The following is a 25336-nucleotide window of genomic DNA, read 5'->3' on the forward strand; positions in this document are numbered from 1 at the left end:
ACCGCCATCCAACAACACTTTTGTCACTTTTTTGGGACCTGGGGTGTTTCTCACTAGTTCAGCCCATACATAGGGCGGGATTCGCTGGCTATGGCCGCCCAGCAACCGTAAACTGCTGCCGGATGTAAATGGACCTTGACAGGGTCCCCATCACGTCCGCAGCAATCATATGGCGGGCACGGCCAAAGAATCCAACCCTTAGAAGTATTTTCATCAAAGAGGAGCTGAGCTCGCTGGCCAGACTGGCTCCTCAGAGATCGGGCAACCATTTTAAAAGAGTGCCCGATTTCTAAGTGAGCTTGAGGGTGCCCCACACCCCTCCACCCAAGGGCAATGTCACCCCCCCAACATATGGGCAGTACCCCCTGGACCCCCACAATTCATCCCCTCAACCTCCCAGAGGCCCCCAATTTATGCCTTGGACCCCATCCCCACCCTTCATCCCTCCCTCCACCCTCCTTTCATGGACTTGGTCCCCTCAGACCTTGAACCTTGGCAGTGCCACCCTGACACCTGGGCACTGGCACACTGGCAGTGCTCCTGCTAGCTTGCCAGTGCCACCCTTGCACCTTGGCAGTACCAGGATGGCAGTGAATTGCCAGGGTGCCTGCGTTCCAGGGGGTGAGCCAGGGGCGACCCTGCCCTGACCACCCAGGGCCTCCAAAGGCCCGCAAGACCCCCCACCCCCACCCCCCGGGTCCTGTTCCGCCTAGTCCAAGTTTCCGTGGACCAGTATTGAACAGCGCCCTGCTGTGGTCTCCCTGGGGAGGCCAGTATATCCCAGGAGGCCAGTAGATCGCGAGTAAGCACACTTAGGTATGACACGGTAGCACAATGGTTAGCACTGTTGCTTCACAGCACCAGGGTCCCAGGTTCGATTCCTGGCTTGGGTCACTGTCTGTGCGGAATTTGCACGTTCTCCGTGTCTGCCACCGGATGCTCCTGTTTCCGCCCACAAGTCCCAAAAGACGGGCTGTCAGGAATTCTCCCTCAGTGTATCCGAACGGGCGGCAGAATGTGGCGACTAGGGGATTTTCACAGTGACATCATTGCAGTGTTAATGTAAGCCTACTTGTGACAATAAAAAAATTTATTAAAACCTACTTAACCATGCGCGGCCTGGCAATTCTGGTCACAGTCGCCTTGCGGGACTTGGGTAAATCCCAAAAGGGAAGCCTGCAGAAGGCCTCACCCAGCATCAACCGGCCACGTCGCTCTCCCGGTCGGACCCAATGTGACGGATAGATTGTGCCCATTGGCCGGGATTCTTCAAAACGGCGGCTAGGTGTTGATGCCGGCGTAAACACCGGAGTATTTCACGCCGGCATCAACGGGCCTCTAGGCCCAGTGATTCCGTGGCCCACAGGGGGCCAGCACAGCGCTGGAGTGCTCCACACAGCTGGCTGCGGGTCCGTGCATGTGCGCGGCAGCCAGCGGCGATGCGACCCCGCGCAATATGGCGGACCCACGCAGCGGGCCGGCGCCGAAGTTTAGCACACTGGGCTAAATCGCTGGCTTTTAAAGCAGACCAAGCAGGCCAGCAGCACGGTTCAATTCCCATACCAGCCTCCCCGAACAGGTGCCGGAATGTGGTGACTAGGGGCTTTTCACAGTAACTTAATTTGAAGCCTACTTGTGACAATAAGCGATTTTCATTTCATTTCAGCTAGGTCCCCCCGACCGCACGCGCCCGCCGATCGGTGGCCCCCGATTGCGATCCTGGCTGTCTTGGAGGCCCCTCCCCCCTGTGACGGATCCCCCCACCCCTCACCAGGACGGCTACCGCAGCCGCGAGTCCTAGTGCCTGCAGCGTGGAACCATGTTAGAACCACAGCGGCGGAAATTGGCCCGCGCCAGCTTGGGGAATCACGGCCATTATCTTTAATGTCCTTAGTTTGCAATGGATGATGCATTCATTTCCTGGAGTCTTTCTCATTCTAAATGCATCTTGGCTGAACATTATGAAATATGTCCTTAAGTCCTGTCAATGCATTTCTACTGATCTACCCATTATCCATGTGGGTCAGCTAGAAGCTAGATTGACCCCAAAACATCCTGACTTCTCAGAACTCTGGCTGTTATAAAGGATATTGCAGGAGCAAAAATACCATCAAAATACGAAGAGGTTCTTTTTGGTTAAATGGAACAAAGAGGAGATCTTCCATTCTTTTCAAACTGTAAAAGCTTTGAAGCTTCAAAATATTGTCTGAAAATAGACTTATCCCTTTGTTTTCCTTTTGTACCAACACCACACACAATTCCCAAAAATATGATACGGTCCCAAGGTATTGTCTGATGCTTTGTTGTCAGTCACTAGATCGTGATAAAATGCAAAATAAACCCCAAATACATTCCTGTAGAGAATTTGTTCTGTAGGTGTTCAGTACATACCTTAAGTTGTTGTCTTTTTTGATGGTGATAAACTGTTGTGCGTCTGAAGAATATCTGTTGTTATTGTTAACAGTTAACTTGAACAGAAACTGGTCAATATCAGTTTTCAGTGCAGTCATTGAAACACCGACTGTTCTGGAAGTTGTGTTCAGTGGGTTTGGTGCATCAGGTTTGAAGCAAGGTATATTTAATCCACTCACTGTTTCACAAGCCCAGGAAAACCTGAGCAGTGTTAAAAGAAAAATAAATGTGGGCATTTTAAGTAAATAACAGATTAGATTGCAATTAGCCAATGATTGAAATATTAGGGCACATAAGGGGGAAAAAAGTAAAATGTTGTCCTTTCTCAGGTACTTATTTTGAGAGGAAGATTAGAAATGTTAATGTGTGCTTATAAGGTTAGTGCAGGAGAATGATGGAAAAATACAGAAGGGTGAGCAGAAACATAAGGGTTTTTGCATATATGAATGCAGATTCTCGAAGCTAGACAAGAGACCAATGGCATTTGGGTTTCATTAATAAGGTCAAAGAATGCAACAGCGAAGAGGTAATGATGTATATGTTAGGTCACAGGGAGAGCACCACTGCAGTTTGGAACTCCCACTGAGGAAAGGCATTCATGCCATTGAGACCAAACAGCATGCCTTTGTAGCCACATTCACTTTCACATTTGGAAAACTCCCCCCACTCATACTGACATCCACCCCTTGACCGAATTTCTCCTGATGATCTGCCAGCTGTTAAGCTTGGCTGCTGGTAAGGTAATCTCTAACCATTATCCTAGCTCCCATATCATCCACATGGCCCTACCTTTAGTCAAACATCTGTACCCATGGTATAAATATGCACTAAAGCTCCTAAATTTCTCTCCAACATTCCTTCACCTACCCGGAAACCTCTGCTGCTGCACATCTGTTAAAGTACTAAATTCAACATCCTCATTCCTAGCATATTATTTAATATCTCCCACCTTCAGAAGGCTGCAAAAGTGAATGCATTAAATACACTGTTGATTTTGTTATTCATCACCAGATCTAGTTCCCCTCTGTCAAAATCATTTGAACCAAGCCGTACAAAATGTTGTCAACTTAAAAAGTCTGAGTTAAGCTTAAAATTCCATATTTTATCCATCACCATCAATCTTCACAATATTGCCCATTTCAGCCCCTCCCTTAGATTAAGCCTTTATTGATTTGACAATCAATTCTAGTTAGAATATCTCCAACATCCTCCACAAGGAACTCCCATTTTTCACTCCAACTGGTCCAAAACTTAGTTGTCGTATTCGGTCGTACACCTATTCCCCAGACTGATTATTATCCCCCCATCCCCATCCTCACTATCTTACATTTGCTCATAGTCCTTCAACAGAGCAAATTAAAATCATAGTCTCCAAATTCCTTCACATTATTAATCACACTCGTGTCCAAACCTCTTCCAGCATTATATCCTCTTCCACACCCACCATTCTCCAACTCTGTTCAGCCTTCCTACCTTAACCCAACCAGTGGTGTTCAGGGTCTTCAACTATCGTGCCTTATTCAAAAACACTACTGCTGTCCCCTTCTCTATCTACTGCTGAGAATCTTCTCCAAATCACTTTTATTTTGCAGGTTTTCAGTCAAGCGCTTGACATATCCTTTTGTGACTTGCTGAATGTTCCCTTATCTATTCCTATTTAATTTCCAACACCCAGTAAGGGTCTTGGAATCTTTTTCACGCTGCCATAAAAATGCAGATGTTTGCTGATTCCATTTTAGATTGGATCACAAAACTATTTTCCATTATGACTCACCTTAGGTTTGCAGTGCCAGGGTAGTCTGGATCATACGATTCTGACCCATTCAAACGAATGATGGATTCATGCTGATAGGTTATGAAGAGCTGTGTACCGCCTGAAATCAGACTCACTGGTGGGGTAGCAAGGACCTCAACATTTACAGTGTAGTTGTTATAAACCACAGTGCCAATGATTTGAACCTGCATTAGGAAAGCAATTCAAGACTATTGACATTGGACGGACTATTACTAGTCAAGGTCATTTAGAAAAACTATTACGGTTCCTAAATAAATTCATTTTCAATAATTTCTTCATTGTAACAAATTCCAAACTGAGCAACATGTTAAAACTTATTCAACTCAGGATTTTTGGACAGTTCTGTTAAAGCTCCAGTAAAACATTAACTTGAAACAAAATTCCTCTCCGTGTTGTCATGATTATTTATCCCATTCCTGGATTTATATAGTACAAAGTCTTACAACACCAGGTTAAAGTCCAACAGGTTTGTTTCGATGTCACTAGCTTTCGGAGCGCTGCTCCTTCCTCAGGTGAATGAAGAGGTCTGTTCCAGAAACACATATATAGACAAATTCAAAGATGCCAAACAATGCTAGGAATGCGAGCATTAGCAGGTGATTAAATCTTTACAGATCCAGAGATGGGGTAACCCCAGGTTAAAGAGGTGTGAATTATACCAAGCCAGGACAGTTGGTAGGATTTCGCAGGCCAGATGGTGGGGGATGAATGTAATGCGACATGAATCCCAGGTCCCGGTTGAGGCCGCACTCATGTGTGTGGAACTTGGCTATAAGTTTCTGCTCGGCGATTCTGCGTTGTCGCGGGTCCTGAAGGCCGCCTTGGAGAACGCTTACCCGGAGATCAGAGGCTGAATGCCCTTGACTGCTGAAGTGTTTCCTTGACTGGAAGGGAACATTCCTGCCTGGTGATTGTTGCGCGATGTCCGTTCATTCGTTGTCGCAGCGTCTGCATGGTCTCGCCAATGTACCACGCTTCGGGACATCCTTTCCTGCAGCGTATGAGGTAGACAACGTTGGCCGAGTCGCACGAGTATGTACCGCGTACCTGGTGGGTGGTGTTCTCACGTGTAATAGTGGTATCCATGTCGATGATCTGGCACGTCTTGCAGAGATTGCCATGACAGGGTTGTGTGGTGTCGTGGTCACTGTTCTGAAGACCTATGCCTATCCTAACCAGTCTTCAGAACAGTGACCACGACACCACACAACCCTGTCATGGCAATCTCTGCAAGACGTGCCAGATCATCGACATGGATACCACTATTACACGTGAGAACACCACACACCAGGTACGCGGTACATACTCGTGCGACTCGGCCAACGTTGTCTACCTCATACGCTGTAGGAAAGGATGTCCCGAAGCGTGGTACATTGGCGAGACCATGCAGACGTTGCGACAACGAATGAACGGACATCGCGCAACAATCACCAGGCAGGAATGTTCCCTTCCAGTCGGGGAACACTTCAGCAGTCAAGGGCATTCAGCCTCTGATCTCCGGGTAAGCGTTCTCCAAGGCGGCCTTCAGGACCCGCGACAACGCAGAATCGCCGAGCAGAAACTTATAGCCAAGTTCCGCACACATGAGTGCGGCCTCAACCGGGACCTGGGATTCATGTCGCATTACATTCATCCCCCACCATCTGGCCTGCGAAATCCTACCAACTGTCCTGGCTTGGTACAATTCACACCTCTTTAACCTGGGGTTACCCCATCTCTGGATCTGTAAAGATTTAATCACCTGCTAATGCTCGCATTCCAAGCATTGTTAGGCATCTTTGAATTTGTCTATATATGTGTTTCTGGAACAGACCTCTTCATTCACCTGAGGAAGGAGCAGCGCTCCGAAAGCTAGTGACATCGAAACAAACCTGTTGGACTTTAACCTGGTGTTGTACGACTTCGTACTGTGCTCACCCCAGTCCAACGCCGGCATCTCCACATCATGGATTTATATATACAACCCAGACTGACAATTCAAGTGTAGCTGTGAAAATATACTAATCTATATGAGGATCTGTAAATTGGATGGACCAAAACTATAGCTGTCTGTCAGTGTTTGGGTAGTTCAGGAGGTAATTAAAGAACCAATGGCAATGTTTGAAGAGGAGCACCAAATACTCCCAGTGATCAATGGTGTTCCAAAATTATGTGCACAATGACTTGTACATTCATTTAAATAATGAGAGTGGCTGAACTTCAAAATATTAAATTTGTATGGTGCCTTGGTACATTTCTGAAAGACATGAAGGCACATAAAGGCAAATCATTCGGATTAATTTATTCAATTTTACTGTTAAGTGTCTTCAGACGATTACCATACCAAGACTGCCGATGATGAAAGTGTTGCATGCACCTATAGGATACAAGGTCTGGCACAGTGTTCAGACATTCTGAACAGAAAGTGCAGGAGAGGAAGTTGATGTGTTAGGTGCTCTGGATCCGTGGAACACATACAGGCCACCAACACTTAAAATAGTGCAACACTATTTTATTAAGCTAGAAACTGTTGAACATACTTTCACCGTGGGTTAACACGATGTTAGATTAAACTCAAGACCTATGCCTATCCTAACCAGTCTATGCACTCAGCACATGGTGAAGATCTGTGCTGTAAGCTGTAAGCTCTGTCCTTCTGAGAGGCTGCATCACGAATGAGCGGGAATTCTGATGCCCTCTGTCTTTATAGTGAGTGTGCTCTAACTGGTGATTGGCTGCGGTGTTGTGTGTGTTGATTGGTCTTGCTGTGTGTCCATCAGTGTGTGTGTCTGCACCATGATATACCGGTGTATATTATGACATCCCCCTTTTATAAAAAAATGTATGTGTGTGGCAATAAATAATGTGTGGTGATAATGTTCCGAACTACGTGTGGGGTGCGAAGGCATATTTACAGGACTATGTACATGGGAACTAAGCTATTTACATGGGAAGGTGCCTGGTGCAGAGAAACAGTATGCAACAAGAGTAACGCGATCAACACTATATACAAACCAGGAAACGATCAAACAAAGCAACAAAACAATTCAGAGGGTCCATAAATTTGAAAAGTTAATACATTTAGTCTCAGGTGGGCGACGAATTCTGGTTGACCACCTCAAGGGTGGGTCGAGAGCTGCCAGTTCAGGAGCGTGCTGGACTGCGTCAGAGTCAGGGGGATGCAGAGTGACAGGAAGCTCTGCATATCCGTGGCAGGGTCAGCAGGAGGGCGAGGCGACACTGGAGGATCACGTGGCGAGCGTGGAATGAGATGAAGGGGGCGTCGATTGCAGTGCAGAATGGAACCATCCGGTAGATGAACCAGGAACGAGCGGGGGCCACTTGTCGAAGGACAACAGCGGTTGCAGACCAGCCACCATCCGGAAGATGGACGCGGACGTTGTCATCTGGAGCCAGAGCAGGGAGATCAGCTGCACGGGAGTCATGAGCCGCCTTGTGCTGTGCACGAGACAGCTGCATCCGGTGAAGGACCGGAACGTCGTCGAGGTCTGGGACATGGATGGATGGCACCATCGTCCTCAGGGTTCGACTCATGAGTAACTGGGCTGGCAACAGGCCAGTGGACAGTGGGGCGGAGCGATAGGCCAGCAAGGCAAGGTAGAAATCAGACCCAGCATCTGCAGCCTTTCATAGGAGCCGTTTGACGATATGTACTCCCTTCTCTGCTTTGCCGTTGGATTGGGGGTACAGGGGACTGGACGTCACATGGGCAAAATTGTACCCCCTGGCAAAGTTGGACCATTCTTGGCTGGCGAAGCAGGGGCCATTGTTCGACATAACCATGAGCGGGATGCCGTGTCGAGCAAAGGTGTCTTTACATGCACGAATGACTGCAGACAAGGTGAGGTCGTGCAACCGTATCATCTCCGGGTAATTCGAAAAGTAGTCTAGAAACCCACCTTGGTCCATGGTGACGTGACCAACTCAAGGGGCTGCAGGGTCTCACGTGGTTGGGCCGGCTGGAAGCGCTGACAAGTGGGGCAGTTGAGCACTGTGCTGGCTATGTCCTCATTAATGCCGGGCCAGTACACTGCCTCTCGGGCCCGTCGGCGGCACTTTTCCAGGCCAAAGTGGCCCTCGTGTAGTTGTTCCAGGACAAGCTGGCGCATGCTACGCGGGATGACAATGCGGTCCAGTTTTAGAAGAACCCCGTCTACTACCGCCAGATCATCTCTGACATTATCGAATTGAGGGCATTGGCCCTTGAGCCACCCGTCCGTTAGGTGGCGCATGACACGTGTAGCAAGGGGTCAGCCGCCGTCTCGCGGCAAATTTGGTTGAGGCGTTCATCCGAGGCAGGTAGATTGGAGGCCGCGAATGCCACATGGGCGCCAACCTGGCAGTCAAATCCCGCTGGGTCACATGGAGTGTTGACTACCCTGGAGAGAGGGTCAGCAATGATGAGATCCTTGCCTGGGGTGTATACCAGCTGGAAGTCGTATCGCCGGAGCTTGAGAAGAATACGCTGGAGGCGAGGCGTCATGTCGTTCAAGTCTTTCTGTATTATATTGACCAGCGGGCGATGGTCGGTCTCGACGGTGAATTGAGGAAGTCCGTAGACATAATCGGGAAATTTAACAACACCGGTCAGAAGGCCCAGGCACTCCTTTTCTATCTGTGCGTAGCGCTGCTCCGTGGGGGTCATCGCATGTGACGCATATGCAACGGGGGCCCATGATGAGGCCTCATCACATTGAAGGAGCACTGCCCCAAAGCCGGATTGACTGGCATCGGTCGAAATTTTGGTCTCCTTTGCTGGATCAAAGAAGGCTAAGACCGGGGCCGTGGTCAGTTTCGTCTTGAGTTCTCTCCATTCGCGCTCGTGGGCAGGGAGCCATTGGAAGTCTGTCGTCTTCCTGACCAGGTTCCTGAGAGCCGTGGTATGAGAGGCGAGGTTAGGGATGAATTTCCCTAAAAAACTGACCATGCCCAGAAATCGGAGGACCGCCTTCTTGTCCATTATAGCTGTGATGGCAGCTACCTTGTCCGCATCCGGCTGCACACCCAATTGGGAGATGTGGTCCCCGTGGAACTTGAGTTCTGTCTGACCAAAAGAGCATTTGGCCCTGTTGAGGCAGAGGCCAAGCTCTTGTATACGTCTGAATACTCGTTGGAGGCGACTAACATGCTCCTGCGGGGTGGTGGACCAAATGATTATGTCATCGACATGGACGCGAACACCTTCAATACCTTCCATCATTTGTTCCATAATCCTATGGAATACTTCTGATGCAGAGATGATCCCAAACGGCATCCTGGTGTAACAATATCTTCCAAAGGGGGTGTTGAATGTGCAGAGTTTCCTGCTGGATTTATCGAGCTGGATTTGCCAGAATCCTTTTAAGGCGTTGAGTTTGGTAAAGAGTTTGGCGCGAGCCATCTCACATATGAGCTCTTCGCGCTTGGGAATTGGATAGAGCTGTCTCATAATATTGCGATTTAGATCCTTGGGATCAATGCAAATTCTCAATTCGCCGGAAGGCTTTTTTACACATACCTTGGAACTGACCCAGTCGAACGGTTCCGTGACTTTGGAAATCACTCCTTGATTCTGGAGGTCCTGCAGCTGCTGCTTGAGGCGGTCCTTAAGGGGTGCTGGGACCCTGCGAGGTGCGTGGCATTCGGTTTTCATAAAATCTTGTAGGTGTACGGGAGCGTGCCCATACCCTCGAAGATGTCGTGGTACTGGTTGATAATGGCGTCGAGCTGTGTCCTGAAAGGCAGACGCCTCAGCAGGAGAGAGAGTGAACTCTCTGAACTAGGTTCAACAGTTTGCAAGCCTGCGCGCCAAGCAGGGAGGCTTTCGAGGACCCACGATTTCAAAGGGAAGGATGGCTTTGCGTAACCTGTGCGTCACTTCAAGTTGGCATGAGCCGCTGGCAGCAATGGCATTGCTATTATAGTCTAATAGTGGACAGGCTGATGGCAGGATGGCTGGTTTGACACAAAGGCTTTGGAGGACAGACCGCGCAATGAGATTGGCGGAGGCGCCAGTGTCCAGGCGGAATCGTATTTGGGACCGGTTGACCGTAAGAGTGGCACACCACTCATCGTCTGGATCAATGCTGTATACCAATAGAGGCTGGATTCTTTGCTCCGGGGACACCCTGTTTTTTGTAATGATACCGACTGGAAAAGGCGCCTTCGGGTCCTTGGTGTCAATATCAGGTAGCAGGTCCGAATCGGGCTCGGTGACCGTGGGTTGAATGGCCCGGACATTCCTGCGAGGCTGGCTGGAGCGACGAGAGTTGCCAGGCTGAGCTGATCTGCATAAAGCAGCAAAGTGGCCAAATTTACCACATTGCAGGCATCATCGGGATTTGGCAGGACATTGCCGCTTAAAGTGGGCGGAGCCACAGTTGCCGCACGTTGTAGCGGCAGTACGTTCGCTGCGCCACCGCGCGTACGTGGTGCGCGAATGCGCAATACGTTCGTCGACGTCGCCATCCCCTCGTTCGGTGCATGCAAGCGCGGGAGTCCGCGAAAAGCGCGCAAAATGGCTGCCCTCATCCAGGCTGAGGCCCTGGGGTTGCTCAATTGCTTGGACCAGTTCTGCCTCGTGGGGACCTTGCCGCACCGTTTCAGCCGCTTGGATGTGGGAATACCAACTAGTGCCGTGTTCATGTAGCACGCAGGTTTCAATGGCAATCGTTAGGGTGAGCTGCTTTACCTTGAGAGCTGCTGGCGTAGGGGGTCCGACTGAACACCGAAAACGATCTGGTCGCGTATCATGGAGTCGGAGGTGGACCCGTAATTACAGGACTGCGCAAGGATACGGAGGTGGGTGAGAAAAGACTGGAAAGGTTCATCCTTACCCTGCAAACGCTGTTGGAATACATAGCGCTCGAAACTTTCATTTACCTTGATGTCGCAGTGACTGTCAAACTTGAGGAGGACCGTCTTGAATTTTGATTTATCTTCACCATCAGCAAAGGTGAGCGAATTGAAAATGTGGATGGCATGTTCCCCGGCCGTGGATAGGAAGAGAGCGATCTTCCTGGTGTCTGAGGCAGCTTCCCGGTCTGTGGCTTCAAGGTAGAGCTGGAAGCGTTGTTTGAATATCTTCCAGTTGGCCCCTAGGTTACCGGTGATGCGGAGCAGCGGCGGCGGGGGGCGGACGCTGTCCACTTGCAGGTAGAACATAGAACATAGAAAATACAGCACAGAACAGGCCCTTCGGCCCACGATGTTGTGCCGAACCTTTGTCCTAGATTAATCATAGATTATCATTGAATTTACAGTGCAGAAGGAGGCCATTCGGCCCTTTGAGTCTGCACCGGCTCTTGGAAAGAGCACCATACCCAAACTCAACACCTCCGCCCAACACCAAGGGCAATTTGGACATTAAGGGCAATTTATCATTGGCCAATTCACCTAACCCGCACATCTTTGGACTGTGGGAGGAAACCGGAGCACCCGGAGGAAACCCACGCAGACACGGGGAGGACGTGCAGACTCCGCACAGACAATGACCCAAGCCGGAATCGAACCTGGGACCATGGAGCTGTGAAGCAATTGCGCTATCCACAATGCTACCGTGCTGCCCTTAAGAACAAATAAATCTACACTATATCATTTTACCGTCATCCATGTACCTATCCAATAGCTGCTTGAAGGTCCCTCATGTTTCCGACTCAACTACTTCCACAGGCAGTGCATTCCATGCCCCCACTACTCTCTGGGTAAAGAACCTACCTCTGATATCCCTCCTATATATTCCACCTTTCACCTTAAATTTATGTCCCCTTGTAATGGTGTGTTCCACCCGGGGAAAAAGTCTCTGACTGTCTACTCTATCTATTCCCCTGATCATCTTATAAACCTCTATCAAGTCGCCCCTCATCCTTCTCCGCTCTAATGAGAAAAGGCCTAGCACCCTCAACCTTTCCTCGTAAGACCTACTCTCCATTCCAGGCAACATCCTGGTAAATCTTCTTTGCACCTTTTCCAGAGCTTCCACATCCTTCCTAAAATGAGGCGACCAGAACTGTACACAGTACTCCAAATGTGGCCTTACCAAAGTTTTGTACAGCTGCATCATCACCTCACAGCTCTTAAATTCAATCCCTCTGTTAATGAACGCGAGCACACCATAGGCCTTCTTCACAGCTCTATCCACTTGAGTGGCAACTTTCAAAGATGTATGAACATAGACCCCAAGATCTCTCTGCTCCTCCACATTGCCAAGAACTCTACCGTTCACTCTATATTCCGCATTCATATTTGTCCTTCCAAAATGGACAACCTCACACTTTTCAGGGTTAAACTCCATCTGCCATTTCTCAGCCCAGCTCTGCATCCTATCTATGTCTCTTTGCAGCCAACAACAGCCCTCCTTACTATCCGCAACTCCACCAATCTTCGTATCGTCTGCAAATTTACTGACCCACCCTTCAACTCCCTCATCCAAGTCATTTATGAAAATCACAAACAGTAGAGGACCCGGAACTGATCCCTGCGGTACGCCACTGGTAACTGGGATCCAGGCTGAATATTTGCCATCCACCACCACTCTCTGACTTCTATCGGTTAGCCAGTTCGTTATCCAACTGGCCAAATTTCCCACTATCCCATGCCTCCTTACTTTCTGCATAAGCCTACCGTGGGGAACTTTATCAAATGCCTTACTAAAATCCATGTACACTACATCCACTGCTTTACCTTCATCCACATGCTTGGTCACCTCCTCAAAGAATTCAATAAGATTTGTAAGGCAAGACCTACCCCTCACAAATCCGTGCTGACTATCCCTAATCAAGCAGTGTCTTTCCAGATGCTCAGAAATCCTATCCCTCAGGACCCTTTCCATTACTTTGCCTACCACCGAAGTAAGACTAACTGGCCTGTAATTCCCAGGGTTATCCCTAGTTCCTTTTTTGAACAGGGGCACGACATTCGCCACTCTCCAATCCCCTGGTACCACCCCTGTTGACAGTGAGGACGAAAAGATCATTGCCAACGGCTCTGCAATTTCATCACTTGCTTCCCATAGAATCCTTGGATATATCCCGTCAGGTCCGGGGGACTTGTCTATCCTCAAGTTTTTCAAAATGCCCAACACATCTTCCTTCCTGACAAGTATTTCCTCGAGCTTACCAATCTGTTTCACACTGTCCTCTTCAACAATATCGCCCCTCTCATTTGTAAATACAGAAGAAAAATACTCATTCAAGACCTCTCCTATCTCTTCAGACTCAATACACAATCTCCCGCTACTGTCCTTGATCGGACCTACCCTCGCTCTAGTCATTCTCATATTTCTCACATATGTGTAAAAGGCCTTGGGGTTTTCCTTGATCCTACCCGCCAAAGATTGTTCATGCCCTCCCTTAGCTCTCCTAATCCCTTTCTTCAGTTCCCTCCTGGCTATCTTGTATCCCTCCAATGCCCTGTCTGAACCTTGTTTCCTCAGCCTTACATAAGTCACCTTTTTCCTCTTAACAAGACATTCAACCTCTCTTGTCAACCATGGTTCCCTCACTCGACCATCTCTTCCCTGCCTGACAGGGACATACATATCAAGGACACGTAGCACCTGTTCCTTGAACAAGTTCCACATTTCACTTGTGTCCTTCCCTGCCAGCCTATGTTCCCAACTTATGCACTTCAATTCTTGTCTGACAACATCGTATTTACCCTTCCCCCAATTGTAAACCTTGCCCTGTTGCACGTACCTATCCCTCTCCATTACTAAAGTGAAAGTCACAGAATTGTGGTCACTATCTCCAAAATGCTCCCCCACTAACAAATCTATCACTTGCCCTGGTTCATTACCCAGTACTAAATCCAATATTGCCCCTCGTCTGGTCGGACAATCTACATACTGTGTTAGAAAAGCTTCCTGGACACACTTCACAAACACCACCCCATCCAAACTATTTGATCTAAAGAGTTTCCACTCAATATTTGGGAAGTTAAAGTCGCCCATGACTACTACCCTATGACTTCTGCACCTTTCCAAAATCTGTTTCCCAATCTGTTCCTCCACATCTCTGCTACTATTGGGGGGCCTATAGAAAACTCCTAACAAGGTGACTGCTCCTTTCCTATTTCTGACTTCAACCCATACTACCTCAATAGGGTGATACTCCTCGAACTGCCTTTCTGCAGCTGTTATACTATCTCTAATTAATAATGCCACCCCCCACCTCTTTTACCACCCTCCCTAATCTTATTGAAACATCTATAACCAGGGACCTCCAACAACCATTTCTGCCCCTCTTCTATCCAAGTTTCCGTGATGGCCACCACATCGTAGTCCCAAGTACCGATCCATGCCTTAAGTTCACCCACCTTATTCCTGATGCTTCTTGCGTTGAAGTATACACACTTCAACCCATCTCCGTGTCTGCAAATACTCTCCTTTGTCAGTGTTCCCTTCCCCACTGCCTCATTACATGCTTTGGCGTCCTGAATATCGGCTACCTTAGTTGCTGGACTACAAATCCGGTTCCCATTCCCCTGCCAAATTAGTTTAAACCCTCCCGAAGAGTACTAGCAAACCTCCCTCCCAGGATATTGGTGCCCCTCTGGTTCAGATGCAACCCGTCCTGCTTGTACAGGTCCCACCTTCCCCAGAATGCGCTCCAATTATCCAAATACCTGAAGCCCTCCCTCCTACACCATTCCTGCAGCCACGTGTTCAACTGCACTCTCTCCCTATTCCTAGCCTCGCTATCACGTGGCACCGGCAACAAACCAGAGATGACAACTCTGTCTGTCCTGGCTTTCAACTTCCAGCCTAACTCCCTAAACTTGTTTATTACCTCCACACCCCTTTTCCTACCTATGTCGTTGGTACCAATGTGCACCACGACTTCTGGCTGCTCACCCTCCCCCTTAAGGATCCTGAAGACACGATCCGAGACATCCCTGGCCCTGGCACCCGGGAGGCAACATGCCTTCCGGGAGTCTCGCTCGCGACCACAGAATCTCCTATCTATTCCCCTAACCATTGAATCTCCTACAACTATTGCTTTTCTATTCTCCCCCTTCCCTTCTGAGCCCCAGAGCCAGACTCCGTGCCAGAGACCTGACCGCTAGGGCCTTCCCCTGGTAGGTCATCCCCCCCCAACAGCATCCAAAACGGTATACTTGTTTTGAAGGGGAACGGCCACGAGGGATCCCTGCACTGTCTGCCTGTTTGTTTTTTTCCCCCTGACTGTAACCCAGCTATTCTTGTCCTGTACCTTGGGTGTGGTTACCTCCCTGTAACTCTTCTCAATCACCCCCTCTGCCTCCCGGATGATCCGAGGTTCATCCAGCTTCAGCTCCAGTTCCCTAACACGGTCTTTGAGGAGCTGAAGTTGGGTGCACTTCCCGCAGGTATAGTCAGTGGGGACACCGGTGGTATCCCTCACCACCCACATCCTACAGGAGGAGCATGTAACTGGCCTAGCCTCCATCCCCTCTTACCTTAAAGAATATAGCTGCTGCGTGGACTAACTAGATCTCCGCCCTCCGACTCTGCTCCCAGTCAGCTACACTTCCTGTAAACTCCTGGCTCTCTTCGCACTCTTTGCGGAAATGTCGGAAACAAAATGAAAGGAGCACCTTACTCCCTCCTCACCTAACTCCCTCGGTCACCAAACTCTCACTATCGCACTCAAAAAGCACCAAATTCAGCACTCAGTGCAAAAAAAAGGTAGGTCTAAGGAGTTCTAACATCCCTCAACTAGTGGTACCATGGTGTGTTGGATGCTCTGGATCCGTGGAACACATATAGGCCACCAACACTTAAAATAGTACAACACTATGTTATTAAGCTAGAAACTGTTGAACAAAATTTCACTGTGGGTTAACACGATATTAGATTAAACTAAAGACCTATGCCTGTCCTAACCAGTCTATGCACTCAGCGCATGGTGAAGATCTGTGTTGTAAGCTGTAAGCTCTGTCCTTCTGAGAGGCTGCGTCCCGAATGAGCGGGAAAACTGATGCCCTCTGTCTTTATAGTGAGTGTGCTCTAACTGGTGATTGGCTGCGGTGTTGTGTGTGTTGATTGGTCTTGCTGTGTGTCCATCAGTGTGTGTGTCTGCACCATGATATACTGGTGTATATTATGACAGAAATAGCCTCGTCTCCTCCAAACATTAAAGTTAATCAGCCCTACATGGCAAAGGAACATTCCCTACCTCTAAACAATTGATCTGAACATTTACTACATTTTAAAATCATGAATCTTTCAAACATAAGAAAATTTGCAATAAATTAAAACTTTATTTCTGCATTCAAGCACCTATCACCTTCTAAACTTTCAATATCTTAAATTAATACTACGTTTTTATTTTTCAGATACTTGCGCTTCACTTTAAATCCTTTTGAATATTTTTAATTTAGGCAATCTTCTGCTTCCCCGGCATTTTAAAAAGTCCAAGTAAAATGTTACATAACACCAGTATCATAAACTCGACCACAAGTAATAAGAACAAAGAAAATTACAGCCCAGGAACAGGCCCTTTGGCCCTCCAAGCCTGCACCGACCATGCTGCCCGTCTGAACTAAAAAACCCTACCCTTCCAGGGACCATATCCCTTTATTCCCATACTATTCATGTATTTGTCAAGACGCTCCTTAAAAGTCACTATCGTATCTGCTCCTACTACCTCCCCAGGAAGCGGGTTCCAGGCTCCCACAACCCTGTGTAAAAAAACCTGCCTCATACATCTCCTTTAAACCTTGCCCCTTAAGCCTATGCCCCCTAGTGATTGACTCGTCCAACCTGGGAAAAAGCTTCTGACTATCCACTCTGTCCATGCCCCTCATAATCTTGTAGACTTCTATCAGGTCGCCCCTCAACCTCTGTCGTACTAGTAAGAACTAACCAAGACACTCCAACCTCTCCTCATAGCTAATGTCCTCCATACCAGGCATAGTCCTGGTAAATCTTTTCTGTACCCTCTCCAAAGCCTCCACATCCTTCTGGTGGTATGGTGACCAGAATTTAACACTATATTCCAAGTGAGGCCTAACTAAGAGTCTAAAAAGCTGAAACATGACTTGCCAATTTTTAAACTCAATGCCCCAGTCGATGAAGACAAGAATGCCGTATGCCTTCTTGACTACTTTCTCCACCTGCGTTGCCACTTTCAGTGACCAGTGTACCTGTACACTCAGATCCCTCTGCCTATCAATATTCTTAATGGGTCTGCCATTTACTGTATATTTTCCATTGTATTAGACCTTCCAGAATGCATTACCTCACATTTGTCCGGATTAAACTCCATATGCCATCTCTCCGCCAAAATCTCCAACCGATCCATATCCTGTTGTATCCTCTGACAGTGCTCATCGCTATCCGCAATTCCAACAACCTTTGTGTCGTCCGGAAACTTACTAATCAAACCAGTTGCATTTTCCTCCAAATCATTCATATATATTACAAACAGCAAAGGTCCCAGCACTGATCCCCGAGGAACACCACTAGTCACAGCCCTCCATTCAGAAACGCACACTTCCACTGCTGCCCTCTGTCTTCTATGACCGAGCCAATTCAGTATCCATCTTGCCAGCTCACCTCTGATCCCGCGCGACTTCACCTTCTGTACCAGCCTGCCATGAGGAACCTTGTCAAAGGCCTTACTGAAGTCCATAAAGATAACATCCACTGCCCTACCCTCACCAATCATCTTTGTCACTTTCTCTAAAAACTCGATCAAGTTAGTGAGACACGACCTCCCCTTCACAAAACCATGTTGCCTCTCACTAATACATCGACTTATTTCGAAGTGGGAGTAAATCCTGTCTTGAAGAAGCCTCTCCAATAATTTCCCTACCACTGACGTAAGGCTCACCAGCTTGTAATTACTTGGGTTAATCTTGTTACCCTTCTGAAACAAAGGAACAATATGGCTATTCTCCAATCCTCTGTGCTCTGCCCTGTAGCCAGTGAAGATACAAAGATTGTTCTCAACCCCCAGCAATTTTCCCCCTTGCCTCTCTCAGTATTCTGGGGTATATCCCATCAGGCCCTGGGGACTTATCTATCTTAATGCGTTTCAAGACCCTCAATACCTCCTCCTTTTTGATCTCAACGTGACCCAAACTATCTACACACCCTTCCCCAGACTCATCATCCACCAATTCCATCTCCTTGGAGAATACTGGCACAAAGGACTCATTTAATACCTCGCCCATTTCCTCTGGCTCCACGCATAGTTTCCCTCCCCTGTCCTTTCCACTCAAGAACTTTAAAGCAGATCCTATTCGATTTAGAAGCATGTGGTAGTGGCTTTTCCCACAGATTGCATGGTCACATTGATTTCTTACCCTGGCAATTGCAACATAGATTCCATAATCCAACAGATAGCCTGGAATGATTATAAACTGCTTGTTAACATCAACTTGAGACAGTTTGACCAGCGAATCATCTGGCTGAAAGAAGGACCAGCTGTACCGAACACCTCTGGAGATGTTACAAACAAACTCACTCTCAAATGTAACTCCAAGCTTGAAGGACTGGTATCTTCGAACCTGCATGAAAGAAAGTGGCCTTATTCTTGAAACCATTCAGAGGTTTACATTAACTTGGTACCAGTTCATTGCTGCATTTACATTTCAAAGAGGAGCCACACATAAATCATTACATTAGACATTACTGTCTTAATTTAACCTATCAAGACATTTTTGCATTATAATATTTATACAATCTTATTCTTAAAATACCATTAACAAATACAATTTTAAATATTATCAGGTAGTGTAACAGCATCTTATTCTTGGTCTTCTCAAATTGACATTTAAGCTTTCAAGAGTGGCGGTGGGGGGGGAGGGGGGGGGAACTGGTTTGTCACCTCCGTTTTATGTACTACGTTTATGATCTTGATTCAACACATTAGGCTTGAAAGCAAATGTGGTAACGATCATCGGAAGCAGAATAGGCCAGCTGCTTTGACAGGGCTATGCCACTAAAGCATAACCAATGAACTTCAATTTTATATCATAAAGCAAAGAAAGATTCTATTCAGCCCATCATGTCCATGGAGGATCTTTGGAAACCCACTCCTCTGTTCTTTCCTCATATCCCTGCAAGTTTCTTCCTCCTTCAACTTATCCAATTCCTTTTTTAATATTGCGACTGTCTTGATCCCCATAGGGACCAGTGACCTAAAAAGAAAAGCATCCCAAACAATTCTGACAAAAGGATTCAATGGACAAGATTTCACGTTTTACAACTTTTACTCTAACAGCCAAACCGAAAAATCGATTAAGCACGCATTAACAGACAAAAGATAGTTCACACCTAATGAAATTCATTGCAGATTCTCCAGAGGCTCCTTTATCTGCACTTATTAAATGGTCTGGTCAGCTTTGGCAGAACGGAAGCAGCAATATTGTCCAATTCCCAATCTCTGCTCTGACCCAGGGCTGGATTTTCTCTCCCAATGGAAGTGTGAATCAAATCATGAAACATGAACTCTCTGCCTTCATGATCCACGATATGTTTACGTGGCCTTTTGCTGGGTCAGGAAGGTCTTAGAATCAACGAGCCATAGAATCATACAGCACAGAAAAGGCCCTTCAGCCCATTGCGCTGGTCAAAAACAACCACCTAGCCATTCTAATCCCCTTTTCCAGCAATTTCTCCATAGCCTTGTATGCCCTGTCTTGATTACAAAACAGTAACCTCTTCCAAGGCCAGGCTCCGATTGTGAGAAGTACAGGAAAATTGCATTTCTTCCTGCATACTGTGTTGGTGCAGTTTTTGAAAATCCTTTTAAAAAACACCTCTTTCGAGAATGTGAAACCACTGGAGGAAGCCTGTCGCGGAGTCTGGAACATTCGGTAAGAAGTGTAAACTGTTTCCATACCTTCAACTGTCCTTATTGAGAGAATTCCTGCAGTGCGGAAGGAGATCATTTGGCCCATCGAGACTGCACCAACCCTCTGAAGGAACACGCTACCTAGGCCCACTTCGCCTCCATCCCCGTAATCCCTTAACCCCATCTAACCTGCACATCTTTGGACACTACGGGGCAATTTCTGGTCTTCTGTGATCCGGCCAGGGGCCGTTCGGAGGTAGCCTTCAAAGCATGCTTGCCAGTGTTTCTGCATGCATTTTGGGTCCCAGGCACTACGAGGGGAGGATGGGCGCCGCCATCTTGTGACCCCCAGCCACGTGCGATTCATGGGGGCGGCCATTTTGTCCACTCCCGACCACGTGCGATCCATGGGGGCGGCCATTTTGTCCACCCGCCCCCGACCACGTGCGATCCATGGGGGCGGCCATTTTGGTTGACAACAAAGGACCCCAGCACCGACGGCTCCACGGGGTCCAAAGAAGACGCTGCGACACTACTACCACGACTGGCTTCGGTGACACTGGATCAATCGCGGCCCCGGACGCTCCAGACGACGACAACAACGGTGCTGGTCAACGGATACGAGACGCCATGCCTGATCGACTCCGGGAGCACTGAAAGTTTTATTCACCCAGACACGGTAAGACGCTGTTTTCAGACCATCCATCCAAGCACGCAAAAGATTTCCCTAGCTGCAGGATCCCACTCCGTAGAGATCAAAGGGTTCTGCATCGCGAACCTAACGGTGCAAGGGAGGGAGTTTAAGAACTACAGGATCTACGTCCTTCCCCAACTCTGCGCGCCCACATTACTGGGATTAGATTTCCAGTGTAACCTGCAGAGCCTAACATTCCAATTTGGCGGCCCAATACCCCCACTCACTATCTGCAGCCTCGCAACTCTCAAGGTTGAACCGCCGTCCTTGTTTGCAAACCTCACCCCGGATTGCAAACCCGTCGCCACGAGGAGCAGACGGTACAGTGCCCAGGACCGGATATTTATTCGGTCTGAAGTCCAGCGGTTGCTGAAGGAAGGCATAATCCAGGCCAGCAATAGTCCCTGGAGAGCCCAGGTGGTAGTAGTAAAGACCGGGGAGAAGCAAAGGATGGTCGTAGACTATAATCAGACCATCAACAGGTACACGCAGCTAGATGCGTACCCTCTCCCCCGCATATCCGACATGGTCAATCGGATTGCCCAGGATAAGGTCTTCTCCATTGTGGACCTCAAGTCCGCCTACCACCAGCTCCCCATCTGCCCAGGTGACCGCAAGTACACCGCCTTCGAGGCAGACGGGCGTCTATACCACTTCCTAAGGGTCCCATTTGGTGTCACAAAGGGGGTCTCGGTCTTCCAACGGGCGATGGACCGAATGGTTGATCAGCACGGGTTGCAGGCCACGTTCCCGTATCTCGACAACGTAACCATCTGCGGCCACGATCAGCAGGACCACGACGCCAACCTCCAAAAGTTCCTCCAGACCGCTAACGCCCTGACCCTCACATATAACGAGGAAAAGTGCGTTTTTAAGCACAAACCGGTTGGCCATCCTGGGATACGTAGTGCGCAATGGGATAATAGGCCCCGACCCCGAACGCATGTGCCCCCTTATGGAATTCCCCCTCCCCCACTGCTCCAAAGCCCTGAAACGTTGCCTGGGTTTCTTTTCATATTATGCCCAGTGGGTCCCCCAGTATGCAGACAAGGCCCGCCGCTAATACAGTCCACTACCTTCCCCCTGTCGACAGAGGCTCGCCAGGCCTTCAGCCGCATCAAAGCGGATATCGCAAAGGCCACGATGTGCGCCATCGACGAGTCCCTCCCCTTCCAGGTCGAGAGCGACGCATCCGACGTAGCTCTGGCGGCCACCCTTAACCAAGCGGGCGGACCAGTGGCCTTTTTCTCCCGGAGCCTCCACGCCTCAGAAATCCGCCACTCCTCAGTGGAAAAGGAAGCCCAAGCCATAGTGGAAGCTGTGCGACATTGGAGGCATTACCTGGCCGGCAGGAGATTCACTCTCCTCACCGACCAACGGTCGGTAGTCTTCATGTTCGATAATGCACAGCGGGGCAAAATTTAAAATGACAAGATCTTAAGGTGGAGGATCGAGCTCTCCACCTTCAACTATGAGATCTTGTATCGTCCCGGAAAGCTGAACGAGCCGTCCGATGCCCTATCCCGCGGCACATGTGCAAACGCACAAATAGACCGCCTCCAAAGCCTCCATGAGGACCTCTGCCACCCGGGGGTCACTCGATTCTATCATTTCGTAAAGTCCCGCAACCTCCCCTACTCTGTGGAGGAGGTCCGTACAGTCACCAGGAACTGCCACATCTGCGCAGAGTGCAAACCGCACTTTTTCAGGCCGGATAGAGTGCACCTGATCAAGGCTTCCCGCCCCTTTGAACGCCTCAGTTTGGATTTCAAAGGGCCCCTCCCCTCCACCGATCGCAACGCATACTTCCTGTATGTGGTGGACGAGTACTCTCGTTTCCCCTTCGCCATCCCCTGCCTCGACATGACAGCGGCCACAGTCATTAAAGCCCTTGGCACCATATTCACACTGTTCGGTTGTCCCGCGTATATCCATAGCGACAGGGGGTCCTCATTCATGAGTGATGAGCTGCGCCAGTTCCTGCTCAGCAAGGGCATAGCCTCGAGCAGGACGACCAGCTACAACCCCCGGGGGAATGGGCAAGTAGTGAGGGAGAACGGCACGGCCTGGAAGACCGTCCTACTGCCCCTACGTTCCAGGGATCTCCCAGTCTCCCGGTGGCAGGAGGTCCTCCTGGACGCTCTCCACTCCATCCGGTCGCTGCTGTGTACCACCACTAACCAAACGCCTCATGAGCGCCTCCTTGCTTTCCCCAGGAAGTCCTCCTCCGGAAAGTCGCTGCCGACCTGGCTGGCGGCCCCAGGAGCCATCTTGCTCCAGAAACATGTGCGGGCGCACAAATCGGACCTGTTGGTCGAGAGGGTTCACCTTCTCCACGCGAACCCGCAGTACACCTACGTGGCGTACCCCGACGGCCGACAGGACACGGTCTCCCTGCGGGACCTGGCGCCCGCCGGCAACACACTCACCCCCCCGACACCGATCATCCCCTCCCTGCCACCGGCGCACCCCACGACTGCCCCCTTCCCGGGGGGATCGGTCCTCCTCCCGTGCCCGCCCAGGAGTAAAACAGGAACAAACACCGAAACGCTCCCGGAGACGACAACGCCTGAGCAAACACCTGCACCACCACCAGGGTTGAGGCGATCGACGAGGAAGACCAGACCACCCGCTCGACTCATGGAATCCGCGTGACACCAAGAATGTTGTTGTAACAAAAAAAATTTTTTTGCTAATATTGTAAATAGTTCGCACAAACTTGTACATAGCCCAGTGTAGGGTTAAAACTGTAGTAACACTGTCCGAAATTTTCCTTCCAGGGCCAGCCTTGTAAACCCCTACCACCATGCGAACCACCACCCCGCCGGGTTCCTTTTTAACAAGGGGTGAATGTGGTGGTATGTATTAGGGGTCATGTGGGACTGTGAAGCCGAGATGCTATTGGCTGACAGATCCCGGGTCCTGGTTGGCTGCCGACTCCTGGCTCCGCCCTGAAGGCGGAGTATAAGAGCCCGAGCTTCTCCCCGCAGCTTCATTCTGTTGCTGAGCTGCTGGGGACAAGCATAGCTTAATAAAGCCTGGATCGACTTCATCACTTCTCGCCTATGGTAAGTCATTGTGCGCTACACCTGGTCTCACTGCAGACACACAGCCCACAGTCTCCGTCCACCGCCCAGTTTACCCAGTCCACCGTGGGCTGGCGATGCCCTCACGGGGGCTGGGTGTTGCGGCTCCTGTGTGTGGGGGAGGGGGGGGCGCTGGGCGCACCCAAGGTCAAGGCGTGTGGCCGCGCGGCATGGCGGCGCCAGTGGCCTTTGCCCATCAGCATGACTTCAATTTGCAAGCGTGTCTTCGCCACCGTCCTGCCATGGCATGCCGGCTGGCATGTTGCTCCCGCAGAAACCCCCCCCCCCTCCCCTCCCCTCCCCGGAACATGGAGATCCCCTGCCCCGACCCCCCACCCCTCCCCCGGATATGACTGCACCTGGGGTCATGCCGTCGGGACTTCGGCCCACCTGGGCCGCTGAATAGCGGGGGGCCCGGACAATCGCCATTCTTAACACCTCAGGTGATTCTTGGCCGGTGCGGCGCCATCCTCGACGACGCCGTTCTCGCCGGTTGCGATAATGGCGGGACGGCCTCGGACCGGCGTCGCGCGAACAATCGGCGTGAACGCCAATTCTCCCAAACGGCGCGGCATGGGAAAATCCCGCCCAGTAAGTTGCAATAAAATAAGAAATTTACAAATGAATAGATTAGGTGAGTGGGCCAAAATTTGGCAAGTGGAGTTTAACGTAGATAAGTGAGAGGTTATCCACCTTGGTTAGAATAATGGAAAGGCAACTTATGATCTAATTGGAGATAAACTTCAGAGTGTGTGTGCAGAGGGTTCTGGTTGTCGTCATGCATGAATCGCAAAAAACTAGTACGTAGGTACAGCAGATAATAGCAAGGCAAATGGAATTTTGGCATTTATTGCTAAAGAAAGTGAGTATAAAAGCAGGGAAGTGTTGTTGCAATTGTACAAAGCATTGGTGAGGCCGCAACTGGATTTTTGTGTATAGTTTTGGCCCCCTTACTTGAAGAGGGATGTAGTTGCATTGCAGGCCGTTCAGAGGAGGTTCACTGGATTGATTCCACAGATATGGGGTTTGTTCTTATGAAGAGAAATTGAGCAGTTTTGGCCTGTACTCTCCAGAATTTAGAAGAATGAGACACCAAATTGAGGTATATAAGATAATATAGGGGATTGTAAGAAGTTGAGAGGATGTTTCCTCCTGTGGGGCAGCTTTGGTCTCCTTTCCTGAGGAAGGATGTTCTTGCTCTCGAGGGTGTGCAGTGAAGGTTTACCAGGCTGATACCGGGGATGGCGGGACTGTCATATGTTGAGAGATTGACCAGGTTATGATTGTTGCGCTGGAGTTCAGATGAATGAGGGAGGAATCTCATAGAGACTTATAAAATTCTAACAGGATGTATGTAGGGAGGATGTTACCAATGATGGGTGTGTCCAGAACCAGGGGTCACAGTCTGAGGATTAGGGGTAGACCATTTAGGACAGAGACGAGGAGACATTTCTTCACCCAAAGAGTGGTGAGCCTGTGGGATTCATTACCACAGGAAGTAATTGAAGCTGAGACATTGAATACATTCAAGAGACGGCTAGATATGGCACTTGAGGCGAATGGGGTCAAGGGTTATGGGAGAAAGCAA

At 49.2% G+C, this 25336-nt stretch overlaps 1 protein-coding gene across 1 annotated transcript in view; it reads right to left on the reverse strand.

The window, feature by feature from the left end:
• Window positions 1-25336, reverse strand: part of LOC140425041 (polycystin-1-like protein 1) — a 543547-nt gene that overhangs the window by 328472 nt on the left and 189739 nt on the right. Inside the window, exons 20-22 of the mRNA XM_072508831.1 lie at window positions 18476-18679; window positions 4187-4371; window positions 2392-2613 (exon numbers count right to left, since the gene is read on the reverse strand). Of these exons, the coding sequence (XP_072364932.1) occupies window positions 2392-2613; window positions 4187-4371; window positions 18476-18679 (611 nt within the window). The remainder of the gene's footprint in view (window positions 1-2391; window positions 2614-4186; window positions 4372-18475; window positions 18680-25336) is intronic.

The sequence above is a fragment of the Scyliorhinus torazame genome, chromosome 6 (assembly GCF_047496885.1).
Source record: "Scyliorhinus torazame isolate Kashiwa2021f chromosome 6, sScyTor2.1, whole genome shotgun sequence".
NCBI lineage: Eukaryota > Metazoa > Chordata > Chondrichthyes > Carcharhiniformes > Scyliorhinidae > Scyliorhinus > Scyliorhinus torazame.